This window comes from Gasterosteus aculeatus, chromosome 20, assembly GCF_964276395.1.
Source record: "Gasterosteus aculeatus chromosome 20, fGasAcu3.hap1.1, whole genome shotgun sequence".
NCBI lineage: Eukaryota > Metazoa > Chordata > Actinopteri > Perciformes > Gasterosteidae > Gasterosteus > Gasterosteus aculeatus.
This window is the reverse complement of record NC_135707.1, coordinates 14,650,618-14,675,706: the sequence shown is the minus strand read 5'-3', so window position 1 is coordinate 14,675,706 and position 25,089 is coordinate 14,650,618. Positions and strand designations below refer to the sequence as shown.

At 42.8% G+C, this 25,089-nt stretch overlaps 3 protein-coding genes across 3 annotated transcripts; 2 read left to right on the top strand and 1 right to left on the bottom strand.

Moving 5' to 3' along the window:
• Positions 1 to 411: 411 nt before the first annotated feature.
• hint3 (histidine triad nucleotide binding protein 3) lies at positions 412 to 3,516 on the top strand. Its single transcript, XM_040165634.2, has 5 exons — positions 412 to 701; positions 1,222 to 1,339; positions 1,527 to 1,596; positions 2,116 to 2,242; positions 2,828 to 3,516. Exons 1-5 carry the CDS (start codon positions 585 to 587, stop codon positions 2,873 to 2,875), a joined length of 480 nt encoding a protein of 159 aa, XP_040021568.2. The 5' UTR covers positions 412 to 584; the 3' UTR covers positions 2,876 to 3,516.
• Positions 3,517 to 3,918: 402 nt separating this feature from the next.
• Positions 3,919 to 5,887, bottom strand: LOC120810995 (actin-binding Rho-activating protein). Its single transcript, XM_040166064.2, has 2 exons — positions 5,769 to 5,887; positions 3,919 to 5,349 (listed from the first exon to the last, which is right to left on the bottom strand). Exon 2 carries the CDS (start codon positions 5,345 to 5,347, stop codon positions 4,811 to 4,813), a length of 537 nt encoding a protein of 178 aa, XP_040021998.1. The 5' UTR covers positions 5,348 to 5,349; positions 5,769 to 5,887; the 3' UTR covers positions 3,919 to 4,810.
• Positions 5,888 to 6,016: 129 nt separating this feature from the next.
• Positions 6,017 to 14,568, top strand: trmt11 (tRNA methyltransferase 11). The gene is made up of 13 exons (XM_040166060.2): positions 6,017 to 6,464; positions 7,149 to 7,214; positions 7,343 to 7,416; positions 7,801 to 7,882; positions 7,996 to 8,088; positions 8,182 to 8,316; positions 8,408 to 8,564; positions 8,659 to 8,739; positions 8,899 to 9,063; positions 9,239 to 9,311; positions 9,440 to 9,574; positions 12,518 to 12,638; positions 14,229 to 14,568. The coding sequence occupies exons 1-13, from the start codon at positions 6,387 to 6,389 to the stop codon at positions 14,367 to 14,369; spliced, it is 1,401 nt and encodes a 466-aa protein (XP_040021994.1). The 5' UTR covers positions 6,017 to 6,386; the 3' UTR covers positions 14,370 to 14,568.
• The last annotated feature ends 10,521 nt before the right edge of the window (positions 14,569 to 25,089 follow it).

The following is a 25,089-nucleotide window of genomic DNA, read 5'->3' as shown; positions in this document are numbered from 1 at the left end:
AAACTATATGACACAATTGGTGGCTGTACCTTTACATACATCATCAGATATATACATCGTCAGAAAACTAATTATCAAAGTGCTGTTTCTATTTCTTTGGCTTCAGAACTCAGTAACTATATATTTCTTCTTCAAGAAAAAATATGTTTCTTCGTCAATTTAAATAAATGACTACTCTGCCTCAATGAGCCGTGCATCTGTTTTTTAACTGGACCTATGAACTGAACCACAGTCACAGAAACTATAGATGCTTTCAAATAGGTCAACAAGTATTTTCAAAATTTTACTCAAAACACGAACAAGACAAATATTCTGCAATTAAATCAACAAAATTTTTAAGCTTAGTTGTTGCTTTTATCAAGCACGCATCTAAACTAAAATACAGGCAGGACCGCTGTGCCAGAAAATTAGCAATCAATAACATGTTGACCCACATCGCCACCTGGTGGCAGTTCTGTCCGTAGACTGTAGGAACATGTCGTCCCATCCTGCGATGCAGATCGACAGTTTCCCCTTTTGAGCTCGACGGTCTCTGGGATCGACTGCGCTGGTCTTACACTCCACACACTGTACGCCCGACAACAATGGCAGCAGTCGAGGCTCCGGCCAATGTTCCCAAAAACAGCAGCGAAGGATACGAGAAGAAATGTATTTTCTGCAGAATTGTCAACAAGGAAATGGGCACAGAGCTCATCCACTGTGTGAGAATACTGCAATGACTAAAGCATATTGAGCGCAGGGCCAGCTGGCTTTAGCCTTTGTAAACAGCTGACCAATGTCCGGCTCTGTAACAAGTGACGCTGTAAAGATGGCGGAAGTGATGTTTGAGTTACTTTGAGACTAACGAATTTCATTTATCCTTGCAGCATGTTGAATGAGCACAGTTGCGTTTCGCTCTACAGTTTGTAGTGTGATGCCGGTCTGTTTTATTGCAGCGTGTGCCTCATTGTTGTTGCACGTCTATATTGTGTGCTAGCTTGGTCCTGTTTCATCAAACTTCCTGCACTGCAAGGAAACGCACACTGGTTAGGGACCCCTGTTTGGAAATAACAGCTGTGTAGAGATTCCTGGAGATAGGGCGTAACTAACCTGTTACAAAAGTGTAACTAATATCTAGAAGTTCTGAATTAAAGTAAGCGTGTTATCCACACTCGGCTCCCTTTCCAGTCCTGAAGCTGATACATTCATTTGCATTTGCTGACTCGTGTATCTTCGCTGCAGGATGAGGACATCTCATGTTTCCAAGACATCAAACCAGGAGCTCCCCATCATTACCTTGTCGTTCCAACCAAACATGTAGGGAACTGTAAATCACTCGGCAAGGAACACGTGCCTTTAGGTAACGTTTAATCTACGTGTTTCCTGACTGATGTCTCTGGAAATGGTTGCATTTTGAAAAATTGCAAACTTCCATTTCACTTGGTAATTGGTAACTAACCCTTTGGCCTAGAACTTGTATTTTCTTTTGCCTGATGCGTATTGTATTATGTTTTAAAAAGCAACTCGTGTTCTGTTGTCGTACCCAGTGAAGCAGATGGTCGCCACGGGGAAGGAGATCCTCCAGAAAAAGAACATAACGGATCTTACTGATATCAGGTGAGCTACTATTTTCTATTTCCGAGCCCATCGCACTAGAAATGAGTGGCCCAGGAACTGTGTGCTACAATTTGGATACAAAAATACATCTTTAACAAAACAGCTTTTGTCACCCAAGTTCAAGGCCAAGCGTCAGTTTTTCTGTTACCAAATAGTGAAGCATTATTTCGAGGCAAATTGTGGCTTTGAAAACAATCAACCCTGTGCCTGTCCAGACAGATGAACAAACAAGCAATCTTCAGTTATGCCCGGTACTAATAAGCAGTATACTTATCAATAGACATCATCGTATCAGTATAAACACTATGAACTGTTTTAGCCTGGAGAACAGTAGGTCAGAGTCTAAATGACATTGAAAATCTTTTAAGCTGCTGTGTAATCGTTACTGATGGATTGTTTAGCTTTGATAGCATATCTGATGCTCTGTTGACCTAATTTGCACTTAAACTGAGTTCGCTTTTACCACGTTTCCACCAGGTTTCAAGCAGTGTGCACTCAAACCCTTTCCCTTTTCTGCAGGTTGGGTTTCCACTGGCCCCCATTCTGCTCTGTCACACACCTACACCTTCATGTCCTGGCACCTGCCAGTCAAATGAGCTTCATGTCTCGGCTCTTCTACAGACTCAACTCCTATTGGTTCATCACGGTAAACCCCCTCTTTTTATTATACGTTCTGTGCTCCAGAACAAAACATAACATGCTATTGTATGTCATTTAGTAGTTAGTAAAGTAAACTGTTCTTACCCCCTGAATTGTGCATCATCGGGCTAAATTAAAACAAAATAGGTTGACTGTCCTCTTCTGTTTTTTCTTTGTACAATTACCCCCTCATGCGGGTACCAGGGTTCAAACATCTAAGGACTTGACCTGGTAATTCACTATTTCACAAGCGACCAGCCGGGTTGTTTTTCTCATTCTCAAATTAGCAGTCCCAGCCCGCTCAACCTGTAGCAGTCGTAGTAAACCAATAAATATGCAGGTGATTTGTTGGCCTACACCTTTTGTATGTTAAAAGCCAGGTTCTAACCCCTATTACATAAGGGAATTACAGTCTAAAAGCTGTAAAGGTGAGTTAATGTATGAAACCAACACGAGTACATTGCTGAAATCTGGATAATTGCTACTTTATTACATATTTTGTTCAGTAATTAAACCAGAAGTTGAACCAAAGATCAACCTGAAGTGCTGTCAGTCTCATTTCTACTTTGTTTACATTTATAATGTTTTGCAGGCAGACCAGCTGATTGAGCTTCTCAACTCTAAAGAAGAGTCAAACTGATCACGTGTTTGGATCAAGTTCTTAAAGCATTGGACGCTGATGGAACTGAAACATCCACCTTCCACACCCTCAAATTAAGATGTGGTCTGTGATGTCATTTTAAACCGGGGACGTATTTGCAACAAATGACCACTTTTCCGACTGAGAGCCAAATGAAGGCTTGAAGGAAGCCAACTGTTTTTTTGCTCCTTCAGACATCTCACACTAACTTTTTTTTCTTCATATTTTAAAAGAAGAAGTTAATGTATTTTCCTCAAGTCCACCACCAAATCCAAATTACTTTTATCAGAAATCCCATAGCGTGTGATTCACCTTCTTGATGGGAATTGTGTGGGTCAAAGCTCAGAGTTAAACCCTTATGAAGTATTTACAAAGCTGACACGTGATCCTTTGACACGCGCATGAAGTGAAGTTTGATAAATCAGCTCAACAAGCACAGACATATATATATATATAGTGGGTTAGTGTTTGCATGTGATACAATGTCTTCAGGGTAAATAACACCAACGACGTGGTGCTTGAAGATCACATTTATGCAAGATGATACAACACTATACCAAGAATGAAAAGAAAGAAATCTACAGTATGAAAGTGAATATACTTTAAGAATGAATTTAACTTAATAAATAATATATGCTGCTTCTCGGTGTGTTCCTTATGTAGTGAGCCCCAATATCTGTTTATATATGTGCTTAACTGACTACTCCAGTCAGTGCTTACTGTTCACAAAGCACCCACAGTAACACAACAGACAGGATGTTGCTACTTTTCTTTCTTTATTATAAAATGACAAGCAGTACTTGCAAATAATAATCAACTTCTTTAGGCTAAACAAAACTTTAGTTTGCATTCCCATTACTTTTAGGGGCAGCAGATATTATGGTGCTTATTATTCATCAGTTCACATTACATTACATATCCAAAACGACTTACAATAAGTGCATTCAACCATAAGGATACAAACAAGAAAGAAGTGCAATTTCATCAAATAATCCAATTTAAGTGCTACAATGTGTTAGTCTTTAGTGGAGGTAGAGTCTGAAGAGGTGTGTCTTTAGTTTGCGGAGGAAGATGTGAAGGACAGCAAAGAGTCGTGATCTAGTCGAGTGTTTTGCTCTCAGTGAGGGAGGGACAAGCAGTTTGGCAGATGATGTTCACTAATGTAGTTCTCGTTACATTGAAGCAACATCTTCTGTTAATAGTAGATGTATCCCAGTGTTATGAAGGTGAACAAAGTGTCCGACTGTAACAAGGTAACCTAAACTACAACGCACATTCGTAATGCTCTGAAGCACCCGGGCAAACTGGGATCAAGTTCATCCTATAGCACCATATTGTCTGTCACAGGCAGCCTCGTGTTCTCTTTGCCTCAGACTCATTAACCACCTAGAATTCATCCCAGCAACCGAAAACATCTCTTCCCGTCGTTCCTTCACTGAATTTGTAAATACCTAATTTGGCGAGACAATAAAATCATGTAAACCACCCTGGAAAACATATAAAGGGTTTAACTATATATATTTTGTATGTTGTTTATTGTTAAGTTTTGACCTGAGACCAATGTTTCTCTTTATTTCTGCTTAAGATTTAGCTTTGCATTTCCTGCCATAATTTCCATTATTAACAGTACTTTATCATTATTTGTCTGATGCACTTGCATTTCAGGCACAAATAGTTTGGCCCTTTTTGAGTGCTATTAAAAGCTTTTAAAACTTGCATATTCACTAACTGATTTCCTCTTATTGTAGCTGACAAACTACCTCCTCCATGTATTTGTACTTTTTTTGATTAGTAATTCAGTTGATGCTGTTTTAAGAAGACAAGTGCCTCGTGTAACTAAGTGCAATAATAAGTGCAGTCCTCCTGCTGTCCTAATACCACAGTGTTTGCTGCATTGAAGTAACATGGATTAAAAACCTTAACCCATGTTTCTGATCACTGCCACAGAGTGATAACAGTATGGTCGTCCCTCCCCTGCCACAACATCTCCCCCTCAAAGTCAACCAGCCCCTGCTTCCTCGCTCTTAAAAGAATCCCCACTAGTTTATTAGAGATCGTCACATAATGCTCAAACAGTTCCCCGAATTCCACAGTGACGACTCTCCCATCGCTGCTGCTTCCATCTCCTTCTCTGTCCCCGGGCTGTCCGATGTTTCTCATCACATCACACAGCTCCTCAAGCTCTCTGCTGATGTGTGTGTGAGCATCCTTCCCCCGCTGCGCTGTCACGGACCCCTGCAGTGGTCTCCCGTAGTCGCCGTGCCCTCTCTGAGGGACCGTTACACTGGGTCTGATGTCCTGACTGAAGGGGTTGTGCTTCTGGTACTCCTGGTGTTCATCGCACCACTTCTGCCAGTTTTCCTTCAGGCCTTTCACAGAAACCATGCACGCTGCTGTGTCATTGCTAAACTTAGCAGGATCTGTAATGTCTTCTTCAGTTTCCATGATGTCACTCTGGCTGTTTGTCCCCATCACTGTTTAAATTGAGGACATCATAGGAATGCAATGTTTTTCTCACTGAATAATTTCCCTTTACTGTTGTATTGCTTCATTTTGAATAATCTTAACAATAACTAACTAAAATGGTCTCTGAATATCAAGCTACATTTTATATTTCATCTAAACATAGTTGTCCTGTCCTGCATGTGCACTTTTTTCTGATTTAGCTGTAGAGCTCTGTACATATCTCATAAACATATCTATTGTAACTGATGACTGACTGTTTTAGCCCACAATTTGAAACACTTATTAAGTTTAAAATTCATTAAAAAAATGAAAATTTTGTTTAACTATATTAGTAAATCTGAGCTTGGTGAAGGGAATACACCGCTTAAAGTAACCAGCATAACCCTACGACATTTGTAATAAACAATTATTAAACATGATGACTTACATGCAGAAAACTGAGTCGATCTTTACTTCATCTGCATGAACGTGCCATAGTGACAATAGCAAGTTAACACTTACTATGCAGAACTACTTGACAATACAGTCCTGTAGCACTGCTGACGGTAGCAAAAGGGCGGATGGTTTTGTATCCAAACGCGAAACCGTTGTGATGGACATCTCCTTCGGCCAATGGCCTGTTGAAAGAGATCTGAGCAGCCAGTCAGCGGTCAGAGGGGGAGGATCCACCAAGGTGCCGCTGAAGTAAAGAAGATTACGGCCGAGGATTTTTAGAGGACGTAATCTTTGCGTGAAAGAGCGAAGTAGCGAGTTTTAGAGGAAAAAAATAGGTGACAAACGAACAATATAGGTTAAAACAAACGAACAATATAGGTAGTTATATTTGGACGAGGTCACAAAATAAATAAAAATCTAAAATGATCACCATTTAGTGGAAATACGGGTGCTTGCGTGTATCAAAATGCGCAAAATTAAAAAAATTAAGAAAAGGTATTGCGTGAAGGTGAATTATAATATTTATTTTCATTTATGGTAATTTGCTACACGAGCGGAATGACTTCACAGCCCAGTTTCACACCGGACGTATTTTGAATCCGCAACAAATATGGCGACCTCCGTCAATCGATCATGCCTCACGTATCTCTTGCATCTTGCCCAAGATAATCTGGATTTCAGATTGCCGGTAACCTTCACGAACCATCAGTTTCTATCTGGCTTTCTCTGTGAATATTTTGGCTGAATTTGTGTAATTTCCTAGAGGAGAAGCCTCCTTCCTCGCGCGGCGCGCTGTGTTAGCTGCTTGCTAATTCAAACTGCCAAACCGGAGCGGATTGATTGAGGCTTTGGTTTCACGTGTGAATTAACCAAAAGTTTAATCACATATTAACAATAACACATTGATAGCTAACTTCTCCTTCTGTACCCCCCTCTGGGAACTCTGCGTTTCGTATCATGAATGTATTCATCCGCAGATGTAACCACGTGATTGGGACTCGTTTGCACATGTTGACCTATGGACATACACTATAAATGCGTTATAGACTGTTTCGACGAATTTGGATTGCTAGGCAACGGTCTGTGTCCATGTTTACATCCCGTCAGCTGATTGCATTCACAACAGGAAATACACTCGGACACGTGGCATGCTTACGTTCACAGATATGAAATGGCCTATGTATATATATATGCCTATAAAGAATTAGATGTGCACTGTACTGTGATCCTGTAGCATCTTAATTATCTCACTGGGATCCACACTGATTTAAAAAATGGAGATGACACGAGGAGCACTGCTCAGTCTGTGAAAAAAATACCATGATTATGTATGTGAGTATTTTATTTTTTATATATGTGCTCATTCTCACAGGAGATTAAGGCCTTGCTCGCTCTCAGAGGGAAATCATTCCATCCGAGTGGAGACTTCCAAGAAAAGGTTTGCAAGTCAAATGCACATATTTAAAAACTTTTTGTATTTTTTTCCCCAAATGAATACAATTTTATAATCATTGTTTGCCTCATCGGAAGGTTTCTGTCAGCCAGTGACCTGCCTCTTGTCTCTAGACTCCTTTCTGGTGCCTGGATGGTTTGGCTGAGGAGGATGTCCGCGGAGTCATGGCCAGATCTGTTTGTGCAAAGTAAGTGTTTTAGCTGTGGGTAGGCGATGGTCTTGACATGCTGCATATTTTGCCGGCCATTTAAATCTGTGCCTTGACAATTATTCTTTACTACTGTGGCTGGGACCAAGACCTCACACCACACAAATAGTTTCTTCCCGTCAGAACGTCATTAACAGCGCGGTTGCCCCACTGACTAACTACACAAAACACTTTTGGTAATTTCAAATACGTCGTGTAAAATATAGCTATCTGTTTACCTGTGCACATTATATTTATTCTACTGTCAATTTAATTGTCCATGTATGCACCACCCACCATGACAATTTCCTTGTGTGTCCAACATACCTGGCAAATAAATGTTTCTGAGATGATGCTATAGTTAATGTTGCCCTAACCACGCAGGTCTGCTTTTGAACTTTGGGGCCATGGACAAACACACAGTGAACTCAGAACATCCCTCTTGAACTACCCATCAGAGAACATGGTTTGTGGTGCTACCGTTTATCGTCCCATTGTGTTGGACTAACAAACCGGTGCTATTCTAGAAAGTATTTTCCAGGCTTGTTTTTCTAATTTCTGTCTGCTCTTCCTCACCAGTCACCATTCATGCACAAAGACTCAACTTACAGAATCAATGTCTACACTTTCAACAAGACTCTGGAGTTCCCTGACAGAATCAAAAGGATTGATGTGAGCAGAAAGCAGATCAATGAATGAATGAGCGCGTGTGAAAACGTTGAACTGTGTGAATGCATCTTTGACCGATCCCAATCCTCTCACCAGGCTATGGATTATCTTCCGTTTGAAGGAACAGTGAGCCTAAAGAGCCCTCAGCACATCTTCTGTTTGTTGGAGGATTACGGCACAGACCCCAACGACATCCCTGAACATCCAAACTACATCTATTTCGGCCGATGGGTGCGACACGTTTGACCTTTTGTTTACATTTCAAAAAACAAGAGGTGATCTGAAACTCAACACTTTAAATCTACACTCTCTCCTGCACCAGATAGCAGATGGACAACGTGAACTGATCCGCTCTCACAGTGTGAAGAACAGACACTTCATAGGGAACACTAGTATGGATGCTGGGCTCTCATTTATTATGGCCAACCACGCCAAGGTCAATGAGAATGACCTTGTTTTTGACCCGTTTGTTGGCACAGGTGAGATAATCCGGGCACCGACTCTCACTCACATCCATAGTTATAGCAGAGGGAGTCACAAATTAAAGGGTCTTTGTCTCTTGATCTGTTTCAGGGAGCCTGTTGGTAGCATGTTCTCATTTTAGAGCCTACGTCTGTGGAACGGATATCGATTACAACACTATTCATGGCAGAGGTAAGTTTTTCCTATTTAAGTTTACACTTAACCTCTATGTTTATCCAAGCTTACAAATATTGTTTCTAGTCACGGCTGTGTTCAGAACCAACCGTGTCAGGAGCCTGCTCTGAATTTTTAGACACTATTTAAATGTCCTAAAGCGCTGTTGTCTCTCAGGTCGCTCAAGCCGTAAAAACCAGAAGTGGCGAGGACCGGATGAGAATATCAGAGCCAACCTGCGGCAGTATGGAACAGAGGAGATGTACATAGATGTGATGATATCTGATGCATCCAAGCCTGTGTGGAGGGAGGCACCTCTGTTTGATGCCATCATTACTGATCGTAGGTTTATTCCCAACAGATCCCTCTTGACACTTTGGCCATTCTGAGTATGAAAACTTGTCATCAAAGTCTTTTACACAGAGGCAGCACACTTTGTGTTGCAGCTACATCTGCAGTCTAATAATCGTTATCCTTTTTTCCCCCACTTTTTTGTGTTTTTTGTGTGGACCTTCAGCGCCGTACGGGATCCGAGAATCCACGAGGAGAACAGGCTCCCACAAAGATGTCACCAAACACGCTGACGGCATGTAAGTAAGACGGATACCATATAAGCTTATATACTACAGCACAGGTGGAAAGAAAATCATTTTGTCATGTTACGTGTTATGTCTGTTGCTCTGGTCTAAACCTGTTTGTGTTAATGTGATTCTTCCAGCTACCTGGAGTCTCACGTGCCGGTCTCACAGGCGTACCACCTCAGTGACATCTTCACAGATCTGTTGAACTTCTCTGCCCACCACCTGGTTGTGGGTGGGAGGCTCGTCTATTGGCTGCCCGTCTACAGACCAGAGTGAGTACACAAACGTTTTGATAAGATGATAAGATAAAGGTCTTTTGAGAATGTCGATTCTCCTCCTATAGGCACCATTTCAAGACACTTCAGCCTCTCATGGTGACATCCAGTTCTTTAAAGCTTACTGATTTCTGTTATTTGAGCTGTCAAACTGTGTCAAACTTAACTTCATTTAATTCGTATACTTTTAAGAACTGGCTTTGTGCAGATTCATTAATCATTATTAGATTTGAAGTGAACTTTGTCCTCATGGCCTTATGTTTGGAAGCCCTTTTGCTTCAATTAATAATTTGTATCAATAGGGGGCAGGCTCAAACCATGAAACTGTACAAGGATGGCTTTTCATGAGCAAAAAGAATCTTGTTGCTAAAACTTGAAGCAATGCAAAAATATTAATACTATAATATAAACATTTTATAAAGTGGAATTATGGCATATAACTAAATTAGTAGAAAAATTGTGAGGAATTGTAAATGTAGCACAAACAGTTGGACCTGGTTTTAATCAGTTGAATAATAGAAAATTGGTTTATGAGCTGCTAAATGCTCACAAGCCAGACTTGTGTAGCATTTCCCCAAAACACTGTTCCATGCCCGCTCCTATAAAACCTCATCCTGTTGGTGTAAACACCTATGTGAATGACAGTGTTTATACAGAATAATAAACAGGTGTGTTGAGGTTTTCCCACTGAGGCAGCTGGGTCACAGTAAACCACAGCAGGATATAAAACACTGCTCTTCTGTAACAAAGTTGTGCATTGTCTAATTTTTTTGTGCACCGTCAGAAAGTGCAGGTGTTTGACTCTACAGTTATTTACCACAGCAGACAGCGCCAGCAACAGTAGTATGGGGAATAAAAACCTGCAGGCCTGCAACGCTTTCTCACCACTAATTATAAGACTGGGGGGATCTCTGTCTCTCAATGTGTGTGAGCGAAGGAACAAACACCAACGTTTGCTCACGTCCCTCCGTGTGTGTGTGTGTGTGTGTCGCATGAATGTGTGTGGTCTTGTGTATCAGCCCATGCATACATGGGTGTCGTCATGTTCACACATTTGTCTTTGCTACTCATCTACCGGCGCTTGACTTTGTGCCTGCCAGAGCGTCATGCAAAAATAAACGTCTGAGGTCAGGCAAGTCGGATATTTGAACTGTCTGACCTGTGTGTGTGTGTGTGTGTGTGTGTGTGTGTGTGTGTGTGTGTGCGTGTGCGTGTGTGTGTGCGTGCTGGTGTGTACAATAACATGTAAGCCCATACGTAGCCTGTCTCCTGGGCCTAATCTGGGGCTCTACAGGGGTAATATCATGTTTCTGTCAGCCCCACATGCATGTGTGTATCCGCGTCCATGGCTGTGGTAGAAATAGTGGGGATCGTGTGTGTCTGCCTGCTCCATGAGCAAAGGGAGGCTGTGTGTGTTTGCGTGTGATGGTGACAGGTGACACAAAGTCCTCAAAAAAAAAAAAGACATGATGGTACATTATCACAGTCATCACACAGTCATCACAGCCATTAAGTGCCCTATTTACAACATAAACAAGAGAAGGAATAAAGTGGCTGCATTGTCAGAAGAAGAGATTTGTAGAAATGAGACATGTCTTTATTCAAGGACCATTATTTTTTACTCCAGAATTTATTTATTTCCCCCCTAATATAATGATACCGGGTCATCCACTGCTTCAGCACCACATTTTCAATGCTGTGAAATTGGTGTCATACATTATAGTGCGAGAAATAGTGATATTCACTTTGGGTGGCCGGGCTCAGCCTTGGAGATGGGGCAAGGAGGTCGGCCATCGAGAGGCCACCTGGACTTGAGGTGCTACTACTTTGAGTCAGCTGAGGTGGTTTGGGCGTCTAACTAGGATGCTTCCTGGGCGCCTCCCACCAGAAGTTTTTTGTGCACGCCCAAACTGGTAGGAGACCCCCGGGGAAGACCCAGAACCCGCTGGGGGGATTATATGTCCCAGCTGGCCCGGGAACGCCTCAGGATCCCCCAGAATTAGCTGGGAAATGTCATGGGTGATGAGGAAGTCCGGGTCAACCTGCTGTAACCGCGGCCCGACCTCAGATAAGTGGAGGGAAATGGATGTGTGGATGGAAAAACAGTGTTTCCATTAGGATGGTAATGTCCAGTTGGTTACCCACAAGTTACAAAAGTCTTCGTCAATAACTAATGTCAACAATCTTTTGATAGTTTTCCCTTATAGACCAGACCCATTAGTGTGACACAAATAAATCCAGCAGGCTGTAGCATGTTAAGCAAATATGTCGTTTACAACTCTACAAAGTCACCCACTCTGAGAGAAAAATAAGCTTTATGTGGTCAAAGATGAGCCCCGTCTTCCCTTAGACATGAAAACTAGCTCAACAAAGCTGGGCTCTCCAATCCTGATTGGCAGGAGAAAATTATCACTTGGCTACATCACCGCTAGTCACCAAGACGACAAAACATCCCGTCGCCAGAGGCCCACATGTGGTCATGGCAACGGGTCAGACAAACAGTGACGAGAAAATCTGGCTTGGAGTCGAACTGTTGCTACTTTGATGGCGGGAGAAAGTGCTACTGACACAAATATGCAAACACATACATCATCCACTGTTAATAGGCCCTGACCCGGCCCGGCTCGTGATGACAGAAGCAGCAGTCGACCTGTCAGGTCAACTTTTATCTTTGCACAGAATGAGCTACGTTAGCTTTACCAGCCATGGGTACACGCCGCTGGCAGAAGATTTAAGGATTTGATATGTGAGAAACAAACATAAAAGGGTAGGAAAAAAATGGCCAGCAGAAAAGGAAGTGTAGGAGGATCTTAAACATTGCTCTCTTTAAGCTCTCTCTCGCTCTCTCAGGTCTGAAGGTAATTGCTCTATCTCTGTTTTTTCTCTAGCTTTCCTTTCCTTACTGTTCAGTGACTGAGTGTGAATGTCTTCCCTTTGCAGGTACTCTGAGGAAACGGTACCACTTCACCCGTGTCTCCGTATCCTCAGTAACTGTGAGCAGACACTCTCCAGCCACACGTCTCGACGCTTGATCACCATGGAGAAGATCAGGAAGCCGGAGGTTTGTTTCTCCCGTAGAAGAATGTAATTTTTCTTTGGGATATCTTAGTTACCTGAATAGCACACAACATTGGGTTGGTTGGATTAAACAAGGCATTTAGTCATAAGTCATCTCGAGCTCTGGGGAATTACATAACTATTTTCCTGCTTATTGTTGAAAATGATTGAGAAAGAATAGACAGAGTTTTTCTTGTTTGGTCATTGTCTGGATCTCCGATCCCACATCTCACATATGTTTTTTTTTTATTCTGATTCTTCTTCTGTTTTGACTGGTACTGTATATGTAATGGCAGCATTTGTCAGGTCAAGTGCATATAGTAAATGTGCAGGTTTTTTACATGGCCTCCTAATGCAAGTGTTTCTCTGTTTGCGCGGGTTAAATCCTCACCATCTGGCTGTGATTGGCTCATTTCTCTAAATGGCTTAATCACCCATCGTATGGGTAATAATCCATCTTTGGATCTGAAATCCATTCCACTTCAAAACCCACAAATTGCTCCCATGAAGGGCCCTGCATAACACGCACACACAGCTGTTTGATCTTATCTGACTGCTATCTGTCTCAGGTCGCAGTTATTTTCCTTTCCAAATAGGCCTCAATCTGCACCTATTGGCACTCGTTCATCTGGGTTCACAGCTTGGTGTGTTTTTGAACATCTAAATATGTTTGTATTGGTATGATACATGCACACGTGTCCGCGCTGTGTCTGTGTTTTGCAATAATGGGGTCGGCCTAATTGCTGTAAACTAGTGCAGAAAAACATCTCTGGAGCCTCCCATTTTCTTTTTTATTGGCTGTGACAAAACGTGTAGCCATAAATGACTTGTTATGCAAATTAGTTTGACTGACTTTATTCCTACCATTTTCAGTTTGCAGAGAAGTCCCTCCGCCCATATTAATTTGGGTGTCACGCTGTCAGTCTTGTTGCCCGTTGCTTTCCTCCAGAGTAGTCATGGAAACCGTTTTCAGGTTTCTTGGCAGCATCGGCGAGCAAAAGAGAGGTGTTGCTGACAAATTACAGGCCCAGCATTGGAGTCACCGCTTCCAACTCAACTCACCTCATTATTCCTCCACCCAGCATCTCTCTTCCTCCCTTCATCCCTCCGTTGACCAGCAGCTACCTCACAGCCAAGACAAACTGTTTCACTGAAGAGAATCATAACATTTCATATGCATTGTTAATATATTCAGGGTCAATCCTGTTCCTTAATGCAAACATGGAAAAAGTATGCAAGACCCTGCGATGCTAATATTATACTGATATTTAGTGGGAGTTGCTTATTTGACTGGAAATGAGAAAGAGCTGCTTCAACTTTTACATCCAAATTACCGTTGTGCGAATTTAGAAATATTCTCTCGGCACACGATTCTTTTGGGGGGAGCAGCTCAGGTTTTATCTTGGTTTATTTTTTAATAAACATTCTCAAATACGCCCTAAAATTAAGTTAAACTCCTGTGTTCCAGCTTGTATTGCACCACCTATAATAACACATGACACTGTAAGAAGTTCTGTTTTTTTCGTAATCGGGGAAAACAGGCAGCACCTTTTGTCAGTTCGACACGATAACCTCTATATGTGTCTCTCTACAGGAATTAGACGGCTTGGCTCAGTTTGCAGACGGGCGTTTCAGTCCTTACCAGGGACACAACGCCTTCAGAGAAAAGTATTTCAGTGGACTCAACAAGAGGTGCATCAAGGAGGACAACAAAGCTGTTGTCAATGGACAATGAGCAGATCGCCCGCCTGGATGTGAAGCGTCTTGGTAGAATAGAAAAGTGCACACAATCAGAACGACGTGGCCTGAAAGAGGGGAACAAACTGAACACTTATTTGTTATAGTTTAAATTTTTCTAAACCTTTCACATGATAGTAATTACAATTCTTTATATGCCTGTACTTGTTGCTTTGCAAATAAATTGATAAAACAAGTGTTCTTAAGGCGGTTGATACACACACAGTTGACTGTCTACACTCAGGGAGGCGGTTTCACCGTTTTCACGGCCGAAACAAAAGTCAGGTTTACTGAAGCGAAAGACCACGAGGGAAGGAGGCTCTTAAACTTCTATACAATCAGATTTCATTCATTCTGCAGCTATGAGAAAAAAAAAAAACGCTTGAGGGAATTTCGAAGCACTTCACTTTTCCGATCCCGAGGTTTCTGCACCTTAGAGCCACGGCCCCCCGGCTTTATTTTAGACGAAGGCAGCATGTTTAGGTGAGAGAGGCCTCGCGGTGCCAGCGAAAGCCTAAATGACAGGACGTCCCCACCTCGCCACACGCCACTACAGTTCGTCAGCAGCTTTTGTTGTTTTCCAGCCACAGTTTACATGCACCCCGGCTCATTAGTCATCTCCTGAGAGCGACGCAGCGGCCCTTTATGTACATTACCCTCCGACTCTGTTTATCAGTTGGGCCTCTGCCTTTCCACCACACTTCCCCGTCCGCTCTGCTTCACAGGGAGAGAGTTCCTGGCACCATCACATGATACCCGGCTCACCATCGTTTGCGGCGCTTGGTGTTTACAGTTCCCACAGTGCCCTTATGTTGTATATTATCATCAAGCAAAATCAAATGATTCCACCAGACAGTTAGAGGCCTTTTCTTTACTCACCACTTCTGCCGTCTGCTCGGGCATTTCTTTGCTTGTCACATGTAAATGAGTACCATGTTTGCCACAACAGAAGACCCCTCAGTGTTGAAGATGGTGGTTCAAATGCAGTCCCTCTATTACTGTGTTTCACGAGTGCTGTGTGTGTGTGTGTGTGTGTGTGTGTGTGTGTGTTTTTGCTCTGCCACAATCCAGTGATAGACCGTGTTCTCAAGAGCCCTTGGTCTCCAATGATGCAGGCTGTAATTAGTTAGGAGGGAGGGGGTTAGTGGCTTCCTCTCTACAACGCGTAATGCTGTCCAGACTTTGTGGAAATACTGTTTGTGTGTGTGTATGTGTGTGTATACTTGTAAGATCTGGTTTTGTTTTATGTTGGAGGCTAACTGCAGCAAAGCAGATCCCTTGTGTAATTCGGTGGCACTAAAATGAGTACAGTAAACTTTTGGTTTATTCCATCTCTTCTTACAATTTTCCATTCCTTCCTTCAGTGTTTTGCTAAAATTTTTCCTCCTGAATCACTCTCCGCCTCACCTCCACCAGTTCACCCAGCCTCCTCTTCACCTCCTGACCTCTGCCATCTCCTCCCCTCTCCTCTGTCATCTACAGACCTCTCTTTTCCTCAAAGGGGAACTCCCTTAAGGATGAGGGCCGCGGTTTTGGAACAATGGCTTCTGATTTAACTCCCCTGTGTCACAAAGTAACTGGCTTTTATAAAAATGAGAACCATACATCCAATATGCAACTAATATATATTTGTTGCATATTGTATGTATGGTATATATATATACACACATATAAAGATTACTCACTTCAAGAACAGCGTTTGAAAAAGAGAACCAGTGAACTAATGTGAAAATCAAGGTTTCACCCATTGGGAAATAGGTATCGGCGCTGGTTTCCCAGCAATTCCCGCCTCTTGTGTGTGTGTGTGTGTGTGTCTACCAGAGAGAAAGACTTCACAGTGCACAGCTGGTATTCAGGAGTGTCCAAGGTTCAGTCACACGCACATGTGTGTGACTGAACATATGTGGCACAGGTGCAGTGCACCTGTGCATAGCCAGGGGAGTATAAACACCTGCAAGTCCTCACTCCTTCTCGCTTGCTTCCCCCGCCCTCAGGTCACCCCCGTGCCCTCATCCACCCCGGGACGCCCTCCGCAGCCCCTCAGTTGTTGATCGAGGTAAGGTGAGAGCTGTTATCTCAACATCTGGGAGGAGAAGCACAGCAGCTAACGGCCATTATAGTGCAACAAATCACCACACGAGTCTCACCTCACACAGCTGTGTGAAACTCAAACCACGCTCACAGCAGAGAGGAGGAAGACGGGGAGAGATGAGGGAGGGGGGGGGGGGGGTAGTATGTGTTCAAATTATAGGAATTAGTATTTTTAAATTAGGGAACCAACTTTGTGGCTTCGTTTTTGAGCATCATCAACTTCGGGGCCACTAGATGACAGGCTTGAGCAGAGCAGACATTCAAAGTATCCCCCCCCCCACCCCGCCGCCGCAGCCAGAATGATCCCCCCGGAGTTCATGTGTGAGCTGTGTGTACACTGCGCTACAGCCTACAGACTGTTTGCCATACAATCAATGCAGTTCGGGTTGTAAACAAACAGTTCAGGGGCTAAGCTTTTGAAGTGATAGAGCCGTGGTTGAGAAAGCGCAGAGCAGCTCCAAACACGCAACATCCTCCTCATAGATACTCGCCTGCAAGTGGTGAGGGTTGTTGGCCCAGGAAGTAAAGGGGGTGACTGAACGGCTTGTCACAAAACCTCCTCATCCTTCTTCCACCTATCCACGGCCCATTCAGAATGACCTTATTCAACGCTTTCATCATCACGCGAGCTCATATCACAGCGTAGGAAACTCAGCTGCAGGCACTCGTGCTTTGGTAACAATAAATTCCCGGACATCCAACTTTTTTTTTTTTTTCTCAGCTCCTCATTTTCCTGTTATTTTTCAAGCACAAGTCCCCCAGAGCTTTTCACACATGTAATGTTGATTTAGTAAAATGAAATGCTTGGCAGTGTGTGCGTGTGTTTTGGTGTGTTTATGGGGTCATCAGACTTAGTATGAACGGAAAGAAGAGGGGGGGGGGGGGGGGTGTTGGCAGCGAGCAGCGGGGACCAAAAGCCAAAGAAGAATAGTCAATGAGTGTATTTGGATGTGCGCATTTGTGCCTTATTTTGTGTTTATAGAGTTTGTGTGTATGTCTGGGTTCTTGCGGTTGTCAGTGCTGTTCTTCATTAATGAAAAGAAACCGCCGGAAAAACGCCCTTTTTTAATGACTCTTAACTGCCAAGTGGGTACCCATTCACCTACGCGCGCACACACACACACACGTGGTTGTAGTGACACGTTTCATCCCAAAGCGCTAACTGGGCCCAGTATAAGACACCGGTGGGGATGTTCAAAGGCCCTTATGAGAGCATTTTTTTTCACCTATTCATAGTTTTTCCGTAGCTTCCTGTTTAGGGATACTGGGAGACTAACTGGAATGGAAACAACCCTGACAGGTTGTCTTTGCTAGAGAAAATACTGACACACACACCCTCACACGGACATTCGCACTAATGGACAAATTTGACGGTCCAGTCCAACAAGACTTCCATGTATTTGCAAAATGGGAAGAAACTAAAGCTGCCAAAGGAAATATGTGAAGACTGGAAAGACACCACCGAGAGGAAATATCAATATCCTCTGTACTTAACATTATATAGCTAGTTTGCAGCCATTTATATAAGTCCCCTTTGCACTATATACCCAGTTTCTTTTATGCTCCATCATGCAAAAGTACCAGCACATGCCCATTACTCCATTTCTCCAAGTCCCCCGTTTATCTCTTCCACCTTCAGCCCACTTTGCATGCTTCCTGCATGCCCCACAGCTTTCCTCTCCATGTGAAGTTACATCTTTCGGGATGAGCTGCTCTGACTCTAAACAGGGAAGAGTGCTGGTCTGGTCTGGGTTTGAATTTCCAGCGATGCACCTCAGTGCCTCTTGAGAGGGTTTGATTGAGGTGTAGGGGTGCAGTGTGTGCACAGTACAGGCGGAGGTGTGTAGATATGTACTTATGTACTCACGGCTGTGTGGCTGAGTGGAATTTGTGGTCCATGGGGGTTTGCGTTAGTCAGGGTCAGGATACACGCATGATGCTCAGGGACTCACAGAGACACCCCTATGACTGCTGGGTGGATTTTGTGAGGTGCCTCCTGGCTGCCATCACGCTTCTCACTCTGCTACCCAGCTCAGTTGTCATAGAACTTGACACCAAAGAAATAGTTTGTGTTGTCTTGCGGGGAGTCAGATAAGACGAGCAGCAACACTCTCATCTGTCCTTTGAAGGAAGCGATGGACTGGAGACGTTGGCTATGCTTAGGACAAAGACTGGAAACTGAGGAAAACAACTATGTAGGTTCAAAAGAGGAGATGGCACTGTCTCATACAGCACAATATCATTTTTGGGGTGAAACGTCTGTGCAGTAAAGTCACTTTCCAAAGTCTCATATCATCTCTGATCATAGCACGTGAGAATGATTGATTCTTTTCACTGATGCGCACGCCCCATGGTACCCAAAAAGTCCCAGTAGGCTGAGCACACCCATAGAGCATCTGAGCAGACACCATCCCTTTAGTTCTAGTGCCGTCTGCATTGCCCCGTCAACACAGCTACACTGTGCATGACCCACACACATCGAGTCCCAGCCGCCATCATTTACATGTGCAAACAGAAAAACGTAAATGTGTGGTGCCACACGCGATGGTCCGATCTGTCTTCAGGGCGTGAGTAGTCTCTGTTGGTTGGTTCTTGATTACCTTAGAGCTTCTGGTTAGGAAAAATAACGTATTTAGAAAGAAAGTAACATTTACAAAATGTTGAATCGCTAAATAAAATACTGAATGCAGTGGAAAAAAGTTCAGGGAAGGACAATAAAATGAAAATTAATTATGTGATCAGCAATATTTCACACTCTTTTTATGTAAGTAAATGGACTGTTGTGTAGCACACCTGTATTTAACACCTCATGTCATCATTTACCCATTCACACCCTGATGACGGGAGCTTCCATACACAGTGCCACCTGCCCATCAGTAACTAGCATTAGCACACACAGCAGTCCCGGCTATGGGAGCAACGTTGGGCTAAAGGGTCTTAGGGCAATCGACACGCGGGTCAGCAGAACCTGGGTTTGCACCAATCCTCTGATTGGAGGACGGCCGTTCTCTCCACTCACCCACAGTCACCGCTGAATACTTTCTAAACAAATACTTTAAACCCATCTTTATTATTTACAACTTAATAATTATTCAGCATTAACATTCAGCATGTCCCATCTATGAACTAGTGCACATGAAAGTGCTTGAATGGATAACTCTACAAACTTACTTTTACTCTCTGCTGTGCTTTAGCCAAAGGCGTCCTCGCCAGTATCTGACAGTGTGGAACTTAAACCAAATAAACCCGAGATTTAGTGCTTGTTCTTGTTGTTACAGCTTTTGGGTTTGGCTCAAGCCAGGACAAACAGTGACTTTCATCCGTGTAGCATTCAGAGCTGCCCAAAGCTGTAACAACTTTGTTTTATACTGCAAGGAAGCAAGTTAAACGGCTGCATGATGCTGGTAAGTTGTGTAGAAGGTTTCCAAACACATCGATGATAGGCACCTCAAGCTTAAAATCTATATATACAAAGGTTTTAAAGGGAGATATACTTAAAGCCAACGCAATTGTTTTGTCTGATGTATTTAGGCGACAACAGGCGCAGGTCAAGAAAAGAGGCTTGAACTATTTAAATGGCTGACACACAATTCACTCTTACGGGCAGGTTAACTCAAAAATACAACATTCTTAAACAAACCACAAAAAAATACAGTTTTTGTTCTTGTGTTACCGTTTTTAAACAGTGTTGCTATGCTACCGCTTCCTGCCCTAACACATAAACAATTTGCAGACCACAAAAGACCCTGCTGGTGGCTCAGTTCTTGCTAGTTGGGCTGGCAGGTTGCTGATACAAACAGTACGTATACAATGTCTTTTTGCAGTGATGGATGTGGATGATATGACAAATAACAGAAAACCAACCACCACCGACTTTTTGACCTGAAAACCCCAAAAAGGGTCTTTGAAGTAAATGTAGGAGGCATGTTAAAATCTATAGCGTGTTGTACGAGGCTGCTGGGAAGTTGGTTTCAATTGTTTACTTTTTGTGTTTGGATATCGAATGATGAAAAGTTTGTTGCTGTTGTTTTTTTATCTCATTCTTGTATAGCTTTTGTTAAACATTTTGAGGTTTTATGAATGTAAATAAATAAAATGTGTGTTTGTGTAAGCTTCTGCGTGTGCAGGCAGGAGCATGTCAGTGCGTGTGGGTCTCTGCACAACGAGACAACTTGTGTTCCTACGCCTGTGTGCGTGTGATTTTGACTGATCTGTACAATTTATATCATGGGGGGCTTTCCAGAAAAATCTGTCTATATCGTCCTCCCTCTTTGTTTACAACCCCCCCCCCACAATCTGCCCTTCATGTTTCTTCTTCCTCCAAGTTCTTTACCTTCACCTGCCTGACTGATCATCTGCGGTAAAACAGCAACCAGCGGCAGTAAGAAAACCACCACTCGGTTTTTATTTTTTTATTTGAATGGTGTTTTTTTCAAAAAGGGAAGATTTATTGAATCATGTTTTGATGAAGGACAGCTATTACAATGGTCACTACTACTTCCTTTACTCGGTCATAGCTACATATTATCCCTGCACAGGCCCTAAGAAGAAAAGCATTGGACATAACCGTTTTGCTTCTATACCTGCTTTAAATATTCCTCCAAAATGTGTGTTCTATTGCTAACATAGCAGGCCATGCACCGATAGGCTGTTTGACCAAATAAGTTTTGAGTTTTGAGCTTTGCTTCACCCAAATACTTAACATTCATTAGGGTTTTTCTCATACTTTTGTGTACCTCCACACATGAAAGTTGGTGAGCCGATTTCTGACCCTCAAATCAGGTTTGGGACTATTCTTGAGACAATTCTTATTTTCTTTGTACACAATAATTGTAATTGGAAAAGTTATGAAAAGCCGGAGAACCCGGAGAGAACCCACGCAGACAACATGCAGACTGCACACAGAAAGGTCGCTGGATGGAGTTGAATCCAAAAGAAAACAAAACCGTTCTTAATTGCGAAAAACAAAAGCTACAGGAGTCTGGTTACTAAATGTTTAAGGAGCGTTTCCTCCAGGCGTTTTTTTGTAATGGCAGCTGTTTTTAAAAGGCAGAATGTCTAATGATGTCCAAATGTCCCTGTTTTACCCAAACGGTTTGCCATATCTGAGGTGAACTAGACATGAGCATCAAGTATCTCGTCCATCCTATGATAGGACCGGGCTGATGTACTGCTGACTAACTGAGGGTGGCAGAGAGGTTTAATACATTATTGCATGGTCATACACAGACACGAGGAGCTGTCTTCAATATATTGAGGACAAAACATTTTCTGGTCGCAGTATTGGTCAATTTCACACAGAAAAGGTCACGTTTGCTGGTGGAGATTAGTTTTTGCTTCAATTTATGATATTCTGAATCACAGACTAGAGCACCAGGCTTAAATGTTCATGGATCCCAGCAGAAAGGGAGACACAGTAGCCGCCAGTGTGGTGATGGTTTGGTGCTAAAATACACTGGAATTTAAGTAGGGTTAGTGACCATCTGTGTCGCTAGTTAGAATTGTGCACATTCTTGGCAAATGGTAAAAAGGAATTGTTAAAACAGCATGCAAGTAGTCTTGTCCCGATTTAAGGAGTTTTATCTCACCCTTTATTACACACTTAGCACCTCATCAGAACTTTCCAGACAGAATTGTTGTAAAAAGGATGATTGGAGAATTGCCAACTGCTGCCACGGTGAGAATGACTGGCAGGTGTTGGTGGGTGTTTCTGCTGGCAGTGGTTCCCAGTATGATTCACACCACACTGGGAACCGCTTGCATGTGTTTTGAAAGCGCCTATACCGTGATCTGAGCGGTCAACACCAAGGCTTTGTAAAAGGTGGGTAATTTCATGAGGCATAACCGATTATAATGATGATGGCAGCCATGCCATTTTTCTTCTTTCAAGTTAAGAGATATTTGAAGTTTGTTCGACGACTTTTAGCAACAAAGCTTTTCAGTCCAGGTTTACACCGCGGTGCTCCACATGTTTAGACCAACACCACCTGCAAAGCATGCAGTTGCTAGTTAATGTTGGTGGGGCAATTCCTACCTGACTTCATTAGCATTGAAGTCATTTTTCATGAAAATCTGCTCTCATTCGGTCACATAAACAGAGCAAGTTACCTTTCGATGGCTAATTGAAATGGCCTTGAGGGAACCTTCATTTAATGGAAGAAAAATGAGACTTTGTCCTTGGTCCTCACCCTACCTCTCATACCTCCAACTACTCCTCATCAAAGGTACACGTGCCCTGCAGCGAAACGCTGTTTAGCAGTCATTTAGCATAATACGCTCATTTGCAAAAAAAGAACCATTTATGTAATGGAAGCTGAACGGGGAAAATTCAGGAAAAATGTTTTAACCTGTAATAAAAAACAGACATGCCATGTAGGACATGAGGCCTGTGACGTCTTATATGCTGCCAGCACTCCCCAAGGTGGAGGTGGGTTAGGGTTTGGGGGGGGGGGGGGGGGGAGACGTTAGATTTTAAGTGTTGAATTAAGGCTTGGGTACAAAGAGGGAGCTTTAGATGCTTGTTGCTTTTATGGGGCTGTAAGCAGAACCAAAGGCACCATTGTGGTTAACTCTTAAAAGCTGAATGCCTTTGCACGACGGCATCACCACGACTGCCATGTTACTAGAACTGAAGCACATTTTTCCACTGTTAAGATGTCCTCAAATAAATTCTGACAATGTTTGCCCAGCAGAAGGCAGATGTCTGGAAAGAAAGTGAAGAAGTGGCAGAAAGGCTCAATGAAGGAACTGCAAATTCCATGCGGAGAGGTAAGCCTTAAACAAATCCGAGCAGAGTTGGAGAAATTATTATTTCCCATCCTTTTTGTCTACTCTGGCTCATTATGTTGAAAGCCTTTTTCCATTTAAAAGGTTTGGGCTAAAGCAAGCGGCTGAATTCATTAGCGGAATTGTTGATCTGCTTCAACATGTCATTAGGTGGTTGTATGACCATCAGATGATATAAGCATGAGGAAGTCCTCAGACAATGTCTCTAATCAAGCTCATCAAGGTTGGGAAAGTTTGGTTGTTTTACTGCAGTTTAATGTACTTTATTAACCTATGATTTCCTGTTACTATAATTCTAAATTTTCATATTAATGTCGTCATGATCAGGATGTTAAGACACATGAGACATTTGGAGCTGATTAGACCGAGTACTGCCGACTTACAACAACTTCCTGTTTCATGGCAAACATGTTTTTTTATTGCCGCCACACCACAAATCTTTTGATAACTTTTCACTGCCATGGTGTAACAATTATAAAGACGGGTCGATCGTTTTGTTGCGACGCCCTGAAACAGTCAAAAAACATCTTTGTTAATTAGCACCATCCAAAAAGTACAGCCGAGGAAAAAAATAGCAAAAAGGCCTCACATCAACAAATTGTCAACACCAAGACTTGGTTGGTGGTTCTGAGTTTTAAACTATGACGTTCTAGTTAACCCTTTGGGCATGTCAGTTTCTACTCGTTAAACAATATACTTCTGGCTTCACAAGAGGTAAGTTGTAACATCAAAATCACTTGATTAGGGTTAGGAAGTGACAACTGGGGAGACACACAACTCATTTGACTCACGAGTGGCTGACGAGTTATGAATGATATGACAAACAGGGAAACGTTGAGCTTCAGGGGAACAAACAGCGGCCTCCTGGGTGAAAGTCCTGTGTTTGTTAGTCCCATCCACGTTCCCTCACTCCCGTCCTATGCAGACTATCCAGCAGACAAGAGTGGAGGAGCAGGTCATTCTCGTAAAAGTGACTTACACACGGCCATTGCAAACAGATGTGCGGAAGTGTCTTTGTCGTGCATGGATTTAAAAACTCTCTACCTTGGATAATCCTGAACAGGTGAGAAGTGTGTGTTCTTTGTTGCATAGTTTGAGCAGCAGCCGCAGAGGATTGCGGTTCAGTTCTGGGACCCCGATGGTATACGGTATGTTTTAAATGGCAACATATGCCACCTGTTAGTTGAAAATGTTTGAAAACACATTTCAATCAAACCGATCTCAGTGGCTCCCCTCGGTTTCCAACTTCAAAAGGGAGGGAACTAGTCGGCCAACCGGCTAATTTTCTATTTTTATTTTTTTCATTCCAGACTTTTTCAGGGGGGTGAGAGGTCATTGTTACAATGGAAGTGGAAACACTGGATCTAACTAAAACAGCTAGCGTAAATGAAATGTTTGGTGTTCAGATTCACCTGTAACCATCACCAGAGGGCAATATGGAAAGTTGGCCTTGTGAAATACATGCCATAATTGGCATTAAATACCCTCTAAAATCCACAGTGGGCCTATTATTATACAGCAAAAGGTTTAAAGCTACGAGGAAATGGACTACTGTGCTGTATTTCTTCTTGACACCCACTTTGGCAGGTATTCAGATCAAGCACATGTGCTGGCAATGAAAGCTCTGTGATTTAACAACCAGTTAACCGATGGTAACGGTTGGTAACGGTTGGTAATTGATCATTGACATCATTTATTGAGCATGGAGAATTTAAAGTTTGCAAATTCTGCCACATCTTTTGGAACTGACGATGGGTGTCGTAGTAACATGCACAATGCACACAGCATAATCAGCGCGGAGCACCTTGGACCTCAGACGGGGCGTTTGGATCACTTGTGAG

Excerpts from the sequence above, each read along its gene's own strand:
- hint3 (XM_040165634.2), top strand. The coding sequence starts at position 585 with ATGGCAGCAGTCGAGGCTCCGGCCAATGTTCCCAAAAACAGCAGCGAA. Across the intron at positions 702-1,221 it reads GCACAGAGCTCATCCACTGT|GATGAGGACATCTCATGTTT; the intron begins GTGAGAATACTG and ends TCTTCGCTGCAG. Across the intron at positions 2,243-2,827 it reads ACTCCTATTGGTTCATCACG|GCAGACCAGCTGATTGAGCT; the intron begins GTAAACCCCCTC and ends AATGTTTTGCAG.
- LOC120810995 (XM_040166064.2), bottom strand. The coding sequence starts at position 5,347 with ATGGGGACAAACAGCCAGAGTGACATCATGGAAACTGAAGAAGACATT.
- trmt11 (XM_040166060.2), top strand. The coding sequence starts at position 6,387 with ATGGCGACCTCCGTCAATCGATCATGCCTCACGTATCTCTTGCATCTT. Across the intron at positions 7,215-7,342 it reads GTGGAGACTTCCAAGAAAAG|ACTCCTTTCTGGTGCCTGGA; the intron begins GTTTGCAAGTCA and ends TCTTGTCTCTAG. Across the intron at positions 7,883-7,995 it reads ACTACCCATCAGAGAACATG|TCACCATTCATGCACAAAGA; the intron begins GTTTGTGGTGCT and ends CTTCCTCACCAG.